We start from the raw sequence: 12,472 nt of genomic DNA, 5'->3' as shown, positions 1-12,472 counted from the left end.
ACACTGGGGCCAGGTGATCTTACGACAGATATGATCAGGCCTCAAAGGCCTCCCTTGCTCTTGGGATGAAGCCCAGATCCCTCACCTCCACCCACTGAGAAAGGCCACTCCACCCCTCACTCTCTGAGTCCCAGCTCCTATGGCTTCTCAGGTTTGGGAACATGCTGAGCTCTCTTCCAACTTGGAGCCCTGCCGTCTCCTCTGCTTGTGAACGCCTTCCCCTCTCTCTTTACAGGGCAACCCCCATGCATTCTCAGGCCTCAGCTTACATATTGCGCCCCTGGGGAAGCCGTCTCTGACATCCTGGCCTAGGATGGGTCCCTCTGGCAAACAACTGGACAGCCGCACTTTTATTCTTGGCATTCATTGCAATTATAAGGAATAACTGTGTAATTACCTGCTCGAGGTCTAGCTGGATGGTGGCGTCAAGGAGGGGAGAGACCAAGGACATCTCAATCGGCCAGGTATTCCCAGTGCACAGTAAGGGCCGGCCTGCGGTTGGCGTAGTGGCCAGTGGACTTGGTTCCCCAGTGTCCTTTCCGCCCCATGATGAGATTAAGCCAGTGGTTCTCAAAGAGGGCAGTACTGCCCCCTGGGGGAGTTTTGGATATGATGATTTGGGATATTTTTTACTGTCCCAGTGATTCCAGGCTGTGTTCCTTTCCCCCAGCTCTCCACACCCCGCCACCTCCTCCTGCTTGAATCCATCAGAGGTAGCACAGGAAATCTGTAGGGGGCATATCTGATATTTCCAGAGGAATATTCCAAAGGACTCATACATACAAACATTTGGCTTGTGTCCCAGCAACAGGGGCTCCACACGTCTGTTCTGTAAACCAGAAAAGCAGCAGCTGGTGGCCTGAGCCCCGGACACTTCCTGAGGCCCCTTTCCCATTCCAACCTCCAGCTTCCCAGCCTGGCTGCTGTTCGCTGCTTCCTGATGAGATAACTGACTGTTCCTTTGGAGACATCATAGTGCAGCCTCGTCCTAAAGGGGGCGTCCTCCCAAAGGGACTTGTATCAGGAATGCAGTTCTCATGGACAGCCAGCTGGGCCCTCAACTTGTCACCTTTCTATATGTTCTCCCCTTCTTCTACAGAAATGTTGCACAGTTTTACCTGGACACATGGCCACCCAAATAGAAACTAGATACGGCCTCACAACTAGATATGGCCATGAAACCAAGTGATGGCCAGCAGGGTATGAGCAGAATGTACAAAACTGTGTGATTGTATCCTTATAGGGAAGAGGCACGCCTGCCTGTGCTGTGATACAGGTTGTGATGGTGAAGTCACCAACCATGTTGTCAAGGGGACCCCCGGGAATAGCAGAGCAACAAGACAGGAGGATCTGGTGCTAGACAGCCCTGTGGGTCAGAACCTTACTGGCCAGAACTGCCTAAACATCAACTAGGAGGTAAGTGAGAGAGACTATCATGTTCACACCACCATTAGTTAGGGCTCACTAATAGCCAGGTTTGCACCCCACCTGAAGCTCAGGTACGGGACAGCTCCTCAGCACCCCAGACTACCCCAGTACCTCTGTGAAGGTGGTAGGGCCAGCTTAGGAGCCACTGAGAGGTAGGAAGGCGGTGAAGGGACCTGTTTTGAAGCTGAGTCTGCATAGCAAGCCCGGACTTTACTTAAGATGTCACGTTAACTGCAACAACATTTCAGGGCTGATAGAGATGAGGAGGAAGGGACTAGCGTTCTCCTCGATTTGCCCCATTGCCCCATCGGTGTATTCACAGGTGCTGACTGATAATCCCAGGAGAGAGGAGACTGGCTGTCTGTTATCCCAAGAGCCCAGGACTAAGGTCTCCAAGGTTGAATGAAACACCGTGCTTCACACGCTGTCATTGGTGTCCCCTGGGGGTGCATTCGGCCTACAGACCTATTGTCTTTGAGCAACACAATGTTTTATAACAAAATAATACCTTAATTAAACATCAGGAGGTTTCTCCTACAAATCCGAATTTATAGCTTCTCTTGAAAAACCAGAGAAACTGGCACACGGACCCAAATTCTCTGCCTGACAGTGCCTATCTGGCACCTGTGCAGTGAGCCGTGCACTCTCAGCTCACTCCACTTGCCACCACTTACCCAACGCGCATGTGCTTTTCCTTCTGACCTCATCTTAGTTACACCACCTCCCAGGCTCCCCTAGGCATGTGAGTTTTTGGTCCCTTCCCTCTTCTGTCACCTATTAGGGGTCCTACCTCCCTGTCAGTCGAAGAAGAGGTACTTCTAACTGAGATTCTTCTTGTTGTTGGAGTTGGGCCGACTGGTATCTTCTGGCTCAGGTCTCTCTTTTTACCAAGGCCTGACGTGGGGTGACCAAGAAGCAAACACACCTTGCCCCTCTGCTCAATGATACCAACCTTGAGATGAAGACTCTGCCTATGAATTTACAGGATTCCTTCAGGGCACAAGTGTCAAGGTCCAAGAACTTCCAAGAGTATGGACGGTCCAAGGCATCCTTCTGCCCTCTCCCCTCACATTCACTGAAGGATACGTGCTCCATTGATAGCCCAATCCAAAGCTGGGACTGAAAGGGCACCTGTGTATCCACCAAGGGTGTAGAATGTACAGGCAGCAGTGACTCTGGCCATGGCCATGATCATGTGACTTCCTGGGCAGAACCATCTTGTAGTGGGAACAATCAGATGGTCCTGGGCCTCCATCCCAGTCCACCCTTTTCTAGCTGTGTGACCCGAGGCGTGTGACTTGATCTTTGAGAGTCTGCTTCCACTTCTGTGAAATCGAGAGAATGATACTTCACAGAGCTGTTGGGAGGATTCAAACTGAACGATAGCCTTTCCGGCACAATGACTGGCACACAGTAGGTTATAGTAGATGTTAGCACTCTACTGGCTAACATTTCATTCTAATGAAGCAATTTGGAAAGAGATCAGCATACAGATAGCTGAGATTGAGCATGACTTTGACCTGGGGAGAGGCACCGAGAAGGTTTGTAGGCTTGAAGGGTCACCAGAGGAATATTTGTCCCAAGAAAGACCTACCACCACGGTGATGGCCGTGGCCAGACATCAGGCAGGTGGACAAATGCCTTCAGCTCAGAAGGGGCTGCTCCAGAGTGGGCAGCCAGAGGAGATAGGACCAGGGTCCCTTGAGGCAGAGGGGATGGCCACTCACCACTGAGCCCCTTGTGCCCAGTGTGATGCAGCTGATGATAGGAATGACCAGGCAAAAAAGATAGTGACAGTCTTCTTGGATGTGTGAAGTGATTTCCTTGTACATGTACAATGCATGTTAACTATAATAATTATTATAATAAATACATATATATAATCATATATAATATTAGTAATAATAGCTAGTATGCATTGAGTGCCAAGAGACTGTGTCAAAGAGACTGGACTCCAGAGTGTGAGCAGACCTGGGTTCAAATCCTGCCCCTCCACCTTTTACTGTTTGTCTCTTGAAAATCAAAGGTAATTATGACCCAAAGGAAATCGTGAAGCGGTGAAAGATGGAGCTCTGGAGCCAGATTGCATGAGCTCGATTCCCAACTCCACTACTTACCAGTGTATAACGTAACCTCTTTGTGCCAGTTTTCTCATCTGTAAAATGGGGGTGATAGTTGCTATTATATATGGTTGCTAGGAGGGTTAAGTGTTTACATACAAGTGCCTGGTACAAATTATAGCTGGAACATGATGTAGCTCACGGTTAATGAGTTTTATTTAGAACAGTGCCTAGCACCTACTAAGCTCGGTATCAGTTAAATACGTCTCTTTCAAAGATTATTTTTTTGAGAGTGACAGAGCGCAAGCAGGGGAGAGAGAAAGAGAGAGACAAAGGATCTGAAGTGGGCTCTGTGCCAACAGCAGAGAGCCCAATGCTGGGCCTGAACTCAAGAACCAAGATCATGATCTGAGCCAAAGTCAAATGCTTTGATTGAGTCAAAAGCTGAGCCACCCAGGCGTCCCTAAATATGTCTCTTTCAAAGGATTGTTACGGGGTTTTAAAGAAACAGCAGCTGAAAATGGTACATTGTTTGTACTTAAATGAATGCCCATTCTCTCTCCTTGTGATGAATGTACATTTTCAAAACCAGAATCCTCCGTCTATTAGTCATTTGTCTTATATTGTGTGCGCTGCAGCCTTGCACTGCCCCCTACTTTGACTCAGCCCCATGCCAGGTACCCCAAGCACCGCCCCCCCCACCCCCACCCCACCCGTGCTGGCTCAGGCTCATGGTGCCTGGGTGTGGGCAGCACATGGTATGCTTATTCATGAGCCATGGATGCTGAGAACAACAGAGGGCGGTGAAGAGGGGGGTGGGGGTGAGGATGGGAGGTGCTTTAGCCCCTGTATGACCTTGGCCAGGCCCTTGCACTTCTCTGGGCCTATTTGTTCATCTCTAAAGAGGAAAAATATCCCTGCCTTTTGGCCTCACAAAGCTGCTGTGAGCATGACATGAATTTATGTGTGCACAGAGGAGATGTCATTATGGGATATTATAATCAGGTAGCCAAAGGAGGAGCTTTATGGGCCCAACACCTAAAGGGTCTGGCTAACTGGTGAGGGACTACTCCCCAGAAGGGTGTTTGGCTCTGAGTAGTGATAGTGTGTCCCTGAGACTGGGGCCTTCTGTGTAATCGTTCGCCAACTTGGCTCTGGCTGGGAGAAGGAGGGTGAACAGGACTGAATGCGGCAGGGAGGCCAAATTTGGACTTGGGTTAAGAGCAGGGACAGTGCAGGAGGTGGAATGTGTCCAGGGCTGGGGGAGGGAGGGACTGCATTCCTGGTGACTGGGAGTGTGGGCTCACTAGCCCCCTCTGGGGGCACTCACTGTCAGCGCAGACAGCCTACTTCCTTTCTCCCAGGGAAGGGGAGACCACCCAGGGGCGCCAGGCAGCAGGCAAAGGGCAAGGCTGCAGACTGACATCACGCAGGTGGGGGGAGGGGCGAGTCAGGGACACCAAGGGAGGATGACGGATGCGGGATGGGGAAGATGGCCCCACAGACAGCCCTTGGGGTTGAAATAATGACAGGAGAGGAGCCACACCAGCAGTACTCCTGTGGGTAAAGCACTTCAGGGGTTAGAAAGTGCTTCCCCATACATTATTCATTCTTTCCTTTCTCCTACTAGGGTTCAGGGCCTGGCATGGGTAGGGGAACCGTGAATTATGAGACAAGTATGTATGTGTGTGTGTATGTATGTTTGTGTGTGTGTGTGTGTGTCTGTGTGTGTGTGTGTGTGTGTGTGTGTGTGTGTGTATTAGGGGTGGGGGAGGGTGGGAGAGGTTGTGATCAGGGAAGAAAAATCTGGTTCAGGCTGAATGGACACCAGAGGAGACAAGACCCCTGAGAACACAAGCAGGGCTCCATGGTGGCCCCCCTTGAGGTTCTTTTATGCATTGGACAGCTGTAGAGGGTGCCATTTGCAAAGCTTGTTCAGCCCTTGGCCTAGGGCACTGTGATGGGGGCTAGGGCACTGGAGCAAGAGGCAGCTATTCAAGCACAGGGTTTCCCCCTCCCTCCAAGATGACAGTACCCTCCTTCCCCTCAGCTAGGGGGATATTCACGGTGGGTATGATGCTCCCTGCAGCTGAGCAACTAGGAGCCCTGGGCCCTTCGTGAGGCTGCTGGCCTGGCCTGACATGCCCAGTGCTGAGGATGCAGAGGAAGTGTGGAGGCCCCCCATTTGTGCCTTTGTCTTTCCCCTGGAAACACCTGGATAAATTTCATTTCCGGAGAAAACTGTGGGAAAATGGTGGAGAACAGGTCAAAACAACACGTTAGCAAAAAAAACAGCTGTAGTGTCACCTCCCACTCCCCTTCTATCCCTCCTCTTGGCTCAGGCTGCTTCCCAGGTCACAGGCTCATTCAATGATTCCTCCTTGAGAAGCCCCACATTTCACATCCAGGAGTGTGTGTGCACATGCACCTGTTCTGACATGTCTTTGTGTGCTGTGGTGGACACACACCTTCTTTCTCTGAACCTCTACCCCTTGGAACATCACAGATGTCATATGCAGTCCTGGGTGTACATGTGTCTCGGAACACATATGTACATAGGCATCGGGCGTCTGGGAACAAACAGGTATATCCAGGAACTCACAAAACTGAAAAGGGAGGTCTGTTGGATGTTATGATTTCTGAGGGCCTGAGATGAGGCCAGGTCTCTGGAGAGAAAGGAAGTGACAAGTAATAGAGACTGAGAACAAACCCACTGGGTTGGGGCTGGGGGCTGGACTCTCATACCCTTGGCTCCGGTCCTCCCCCCCCCCCCGCCCCCCAATTGGCTCTAAACCTAAAAACCCAGCGGGGTAGACCACAGCTCTGGCTTGACTGTGAGGGCAGTCCCAGGAAGCAGATTGGGCCTGGTCCTCACTTCCTGGAGAAAAAGTTCAGTCATGACCATGGGAAGACTTTACTGTGGGAGGTCCCAATCTGATAGGGGAGTAGGCTCCTCTGTTCAAGGATGATGAAGATACCACTCCCCAGATACCACTCCCCAACAAGCTCCAGTCTGGTGGGAGGGGAGGGGAGAAGGGAGAAAGTTCCTAGAGGCTGGTGCTGGTGTCAGCCCTGCCAGCTGCTAAATTTCTCCCATCCTGTGCGGAAAGCCAGAGTAGGATCCCTGGACAGGAGAGCGCTGCCTCTGCCCCCAGTGGCCGCCTGCCTGACAGCCCAGCCTGTGATAGAGAGCTGAGGCCTCGGAGAGCAGCCAGGCCCAGGCCCCGGGAAGACAGCAGGGCTATAAATAGGCCTGGGACCCAGCCTTCGGTGGAGAGGAGGAGATCCCCGCAGTACAGTGCGGGAAGACCTCTGCTAAGAGACCCAGAAGAGTGAGAGGAGAGGTGCTGGCCCCAACTTCCAGGCCCACTTTAGCCCCAACCTGGGTTCAGCTTCCAGGTTCCAGAGAAGCGCTGTTCAATCACCTCATTCATTGCCTCAGTTTCCCTCTGGGTCGCCCCTTTCTGAGGATGTGTGTCTTTCCAACACTCAAAGTCAGTCTGGCTGGGGCGTGGAGTCTCTTCTCTCCCATCCCCGTGCCCTCTGGGTGGAGGTCTGAGGCGTCCCCTTTCTGACCCCCCCCCCATCCCTCCGCCCGGCGGGGATCCAGGCCCCTCCTACCTGCAAACACCGCTGAGCAGTAGGCATCGCTGATATCGGTGTCTGGGGTGTGGACGTTCTCGGCGTAGAGGATGAAGACTCTCAGCATGACTGGCGCGAGAAAGGGCCCCGTGCGCCCAGGGAGCGGAGAGGGCTGGAGAAGGTCGTGGAGGATCTAGGCGCAGCTCGTGGGTCTCCTCACTGGAGAAGGCTGGAGGAGGGAGGCCGTTTGGGATCGCTGGCTGCCGGCTCAGATCTTCTGCTCTTAAAGAGGAACAGGCCAGCCCCGGGCTGCTCCAGTGGGCTACACGCGGTCCTCGCACCCTCTGCGCTTACCAGCTTGTCAGCAGGCGCTCTGAGAACTGGGGCTTCTGCTCATCTTCCACCCCCGCAGCCCTATCCGGCTCGGCCGAGCTGTAATTCAATGCTCCGGCCGCAGACTCTCCCAATGACAAGGCATTTTGCACCTGGCTGGGGAAGAGCGGACTGGGCGGCGGCCGCGATGGCGGAGGGCTGGCCCAGGGCTCAGGACGCCCAGCGCAGTCCAGATCTCGCTCCAAATGGGAGAAAGGCTCTGCCCCTCCCCCGACCTTCCACCCCCGGCCTCGCTCCTCGCCAAGTCTGTCGCCTCCTCCCGACGCGGGGATTTGAGCACTCCCGGTCGGTCGGAGTCAGCGGGCCGCTCTGAGGACCAGTTGGGGAGCAGGCGCAGGGACTGCGCTTTCCCGAGAAGCCAGGAGCTGAGGAATTTCATTGACCGACCTGGTCTAACTGCCTTAAAAACTCTTGCTTACCACCCCCACCCCCCTTTCTGGCTATAAAAGCAACATCTGGTACCTTTATTTATTTTTTTTTTAATTTTTTTTTCAACATTTTTATTTATTTTTGGGACACAGAGAAACAAAGCATGAACGGGGGAGGGGCAGAGAGAGAGGGAGACACAGAATTGGAAACAGGCTCCAGGCTCTGAGCCGTCAGCCCAGAGCCCGACGCGGGGCTCGAACTCACGGACCGCGAGATCGTGACCTGGCTGAAGTCGGACGCTTAACCGACTGCGCCACCCAGGCGCCCCAACATCTGGTACCTTTAACACAAAAGCATAAAAGAAAGAAATCTCTGAGTCTGAAAAAAATAGTATTAACATTTGGAGATTTACCAATCCAGGCTTTTCCCTCTTGAGTGTGTGTGTGTGTGTGTGTGTGTGTGTGTGTAAATTAGAGCATTTATTATATTTCTGAGATCAATGTATATGCAGTTCTGTGCACTGCTTTTTCAGGTAACATTTTCTTGCATCATTATTCATTTTTCATAGACAATTTTTTCAATAGCTACATACTTTTGTATCATATGAATGGACTAGATTTACAAAACTTTCCCATTGTTATACATCACTATCGTAACAGTGAGAAATACTTTTTTTTTTTTTTTTATAAAAACTAGGATATAATCCCATCTTGAGCCCCTTGTGCTAGTTCCTTAGATTGGATTTTCAGCTTTGGAATGATAAGGTTGCAGGACATACTTTTTTTTTTAGGTCCTAGTACCTATTGCTAAACTGCTTTCTGGGAGCTGTGTAGATCCACATTCCCAGCAGTTGGGTGACTCACCTTCTAAAGAGGGCCACTCTGATGGGTGTGCACCTGTCAGCAAAACTTCTCTCCCAGCAACCCATGGGGGTAGCACACACACCCAGGGCAGGAACGGATTGCTGGGGCTTTTTGCCCCACGGGTGGTAAGAGTGGGAGCAACCCTCCCTGAAAGGTCTGTAATTTTAGGATCAGGACAGCAAACATTTCCTGCAGCAACCTGTGTCTCTTCTTTTCTTTGCCTCTAGCACACTATGTGGTTGGGGAGGAGGGGGAAATGGGGGTTGAAATTCAATCATTCATTTAACAGGTGTGTATCAAGTCTTACAACATGCCAGGACTGTCCTGGGTGATGGGGACACGATGATGAGCAGAAGTGGCATGGTGCCTGTTATGGGCTGAATTGTCCTCCCCACCCCCCCCCCCCGCCAAATCCATAAGTTGAAAATCTATATGTTAATCCATATGCCCTAACCCCCCAGTTAGGAATGTGACTGTGTTTAGAGATAGGGCCTTTACAGAGGTGATTAAGTTAAAACAAGTCTGTGTGCTCTAATCCAATCCAACAAGTGTTCTTTTTTTTTTTTTAATGTTTATTTTTGAGAGAGTGAGAGAGTGAGAGAGAGCATGAGCAGGAGAGGGACAGAGAGAGAAGGAGACCCAGAATATGAAGCAGGCTGAGCTGTCAGCAGAGCCCAACGTGGGGCTCCAACTCACGAACCACGAGATCATGACCTTAGCCGAAATCAGACGCTTAACTGACTGAGCCACCCAGGCGCCCCCAACAATTGTTCTTATAAGAGGAAATTTGGAATGGAGACACCAGGGATGCATGCACACAGAGGAAAGACCATGTGAGGATACAGTGAGAAGGTGGCTCTCAAAGCCAAGGAAAAAGGTTTCAGAAGAAATCAAATTTGCTAACCAATAACTGGATTTTGGATTTCTAGCTCCCAGAACTGTGAGAAAATAAATTGCTATTAAGTCACCCAGTCTGCTGTATATTGTTATGGTAGTTTGAGGAAACTAATATAGTCTCTGATTTCAAGGAGTATACACTTCAGTGGAGGAAACTGACACTTAATGAAATAATCAAGCCAATCACATACCAGTGCAAATCTGTAAAAGCAAAAAAGGACAGAAAATGGCGGCCCTCGTGTATCCTAGGAACAATGAGAGGTATCCGAGATGAGATGTGAAGGCCAGTTAGGAGTTCATTGGGCAAGACTGAGGTTGCGGCAGAGAAAAAGGGTGTTCTAGAGAGCAGTAAGAGAATGCTCTGGGTCAAGGCTCTGGGGAGAGCCTGGGAAAGACCACTGTGACTGGAGAGCAGGCTGGGCGTAGGGGGTGTGGAGGTGTGGAGGAGGTGAGGCTGAGAGAACCACACAGGACCTGAGGTAGTCCAGAGGAATGACAGGATCTAATTTACTTTTCAAATGCTCCCTCTGGTTGCTTTTTGAAGAATGAAGTGCAAGGCGCCAGACTGAAGGCAAAGAGATCAGTTAGAAGCTCCAGCAGAGGGATGGTGACCCAAGGTACTGAGAGTGGGTTGGAAGGAAGTAGAGCAAAGCTGGGAGGAAGTGGGAGGGACGTTCTGCAGAGCAAGTGTATGAGTAGATCAGGTTTCTTGCTGCTAACCTTGGCCATTATATGTTGCTGGACAAAAAAACTTTGGCTTGGATGAAGTAATTGACTCATTCATTCATTCACTTAGCCAACATTTATAGGATGCCTGTATGTGGCAGGAATTGGCCAGATTCAAGTTTTAGAGAAGGGTACCAAGTAGGGGGTAAACTTTAATTTCATTGGAAAGAAGGCAAGAGGCCCTGTTGATACAAGGAAAGCCCAAATTAAGATCTATTTTTAAAGAAGTACAGTTTGGCTCTGTTCAGATGTATAAAGTAACACGAACCTGCTCTAAGGCAGAACTAAAATTGGATCTCAGAAGCACCTAGCTGCTTGCAAATGTGGTGTGACTAAAGTGATTTGACCAGAACCAGTTTTCTTTATCGGTTAAACACCCATCCCCTTGCAACTTCTCTACATTATTTATTCATGCAGCAGGTTCTCTTCAAACTTTTTATTTTTATTTTTTAAATTTTTTTTTCAACGATTATTTATTTTTGACAGAGAGAGACAGAGAATGAACGGGGGAGGGGCAGAGAGAGAGGGAGACACAGAATCGGAAACAGGCTCCAGGCTCTGAGCCATCAGCCCAGAGCCTGACGCGGGGCTCGAACTCACGGACCGACCGCGAGATCGTGACCTGGCTGAAGTCGGACGCTTAACCGACTGCGCCACCCAGGCGCCCCTCTTCAAACTTTTTAAGTAAACTCTCCCCACAACATGGAGCTCACACTCATGACCCAGAGATCAAGAGTTGCATGCTCTACTGACCAAGCCAGCCAGGCTCCACTCACTTCAAACCTGTTATCCACAGGACATTCTGTACAGAAATAAATGGTTAGTAAGAATGCACCTCAACTTTATTCCTCAATGTGTAGGATATGTTTGGGGTGTCTTCTGTATTTCAAAGAACTACATTCTTTGAGACCACCCCCTGGCAAAGGGAAAGAGACCCAATTCAAGATTCAACACTGAACCAATCTGCTGCTCTCTTTCCAAGAATTTGGAATCGAGACTGAGGGATGCTAGCCTCTATGTGTGGCTGGAGCTGAACTGAATAAAACTGGAGGCTCAGAGGAACCACATGCATGGAAAAGTGGAGAAATTTGGAAAAAAAAAGAGACACCTTGATCTTGGACTTCTGGCCTCCAGAATTGTGAAAGAATACATTTGTTGTTGTAACTACCACAGTTGTGACAATTGGTTAAGAGCAGCCACAGGAAACTAATACACCAAGCCTCTGACAATGCAATCAGACCATTGTTGAAAAGAGCAGGCATTCAGAACGTTTTTACTGCTTATTGTTTTGGGGCAGAAAAGGAAGGTCAACTCTCCAACCTCACTGCGAAATCAAGGAGCAAGTTTTATATTATTTCCCAGTAGAAAAAAGAAAGAAAAAAAGCAGCAGATTTTTAGCGAAAGAGGTAATTTGGAAAACGTACATGATTTCTATGTTCTCTGCCATACATATCTTGGCAAAGCTTCCTGAGAACCACAAACCTTGGTCACACTTCAGTCATCTTATGTTTCCCCTGAGAAGAAAAACTCATGGTAGTTTCAGAGGGCTTCAATTTCCCATGAAAGGGGCCTTTCTGAGAATCTACCATAATAAATACTTAGTAAACACTTGATAAATAGAAACTATTATTATCCGTTCAGGAATGGCTGCTGGTACAAGGGAAAGGAGTGTTCAGAATGGATGGTCAGATTCCTCTGGTCTGAAATTCCTCCCTGAAAGCCCTCCCTTTAAGCAGGGAGTGGAGAGCAGCTTGTCTGCTGAAGTGCATAGAACACAGCTCTGGGCCCATGTAAGTGGGTCCACTGGTGTGCACAGCCCTCCTTTTAACTTTATTTCAGAGGGTGAGGAGTCTCTAGATTGGATGAAAGAAAGCCTAAACACACACACACACACACACACACACACACACACACACACACACACAGAGGGAGGGAAGGAGTAAGGAAGAGTGAGACAGAGTTTCTGAGGAAAAAGATGGGGTATGGGACAGACTAGGAATTAAACTTTTTTTAAAAGGTTTTAGTTGTTATTAAATTTTTAAAGTTTATTTATTTATTGAGAGAGAGCAAGTGGGGTAAGGGCAGAGAGACAGGGACAGAGAGAGAATCCCACGCTGATAGCATGAGCTTAACTGACTGAGCCACCCAGGTGCC

General features: G+C 49.7%; 1 protein-coding gene across 8 annotated transcripts in view; it reads right to left on the bottom strand.

Moving 5' to 3' along the window:
* Positions 1 to 7,614, bottom strand: part of DYSF (dysferlin) — a 227,109-nt gene extending 219,495 nt beyond the window's left edge. For 5 of the 8 annotated variants that reach the window (XM_030310817.1, XM_030310823.1, XM_030310821.1 and 2 more), the window contains exon 1: positions 7,110 to 7,612. In XM_030310817.1, the coding sequence (XP_030166677.1) occupies positions 7,110 to 7,197 (88 nt within the window). In that variant the 5' untranslated portion in view covers positions 7,198 to 7,612. Of the gene's footprint in view, positions 1 to 7,109 lie in introns of all 8 variants that reach the window. The other 3 variants (XM_030310815.1, XM_030310819.1, XM_030310830.1) reach the window with 3 other exon arrangements.
* Between the last annotated feature and the right edge of the window lie 4,858 nt (positions 7,615 to 12,472).

Source organism: Lynx canadensis, chromosome A3 (assembly GCF_007474595.2).
Source record: "Lynx canadensis isolate LIC74 chromosome A3, mLynCan4.pri.v2, whole genome shotgun sequence".
In the NCBI taxonomy this organism is placed as follows: Eukaryota; Metazoa; Chordata; class Mammalia; order Carnivora; family Felidae; genus Lynx; species Lynx canadensis.
Note: the sequence above shows the minus strand (reverse complement) of the source record. Positions and strands in the feature narration are given on the sequence as shown.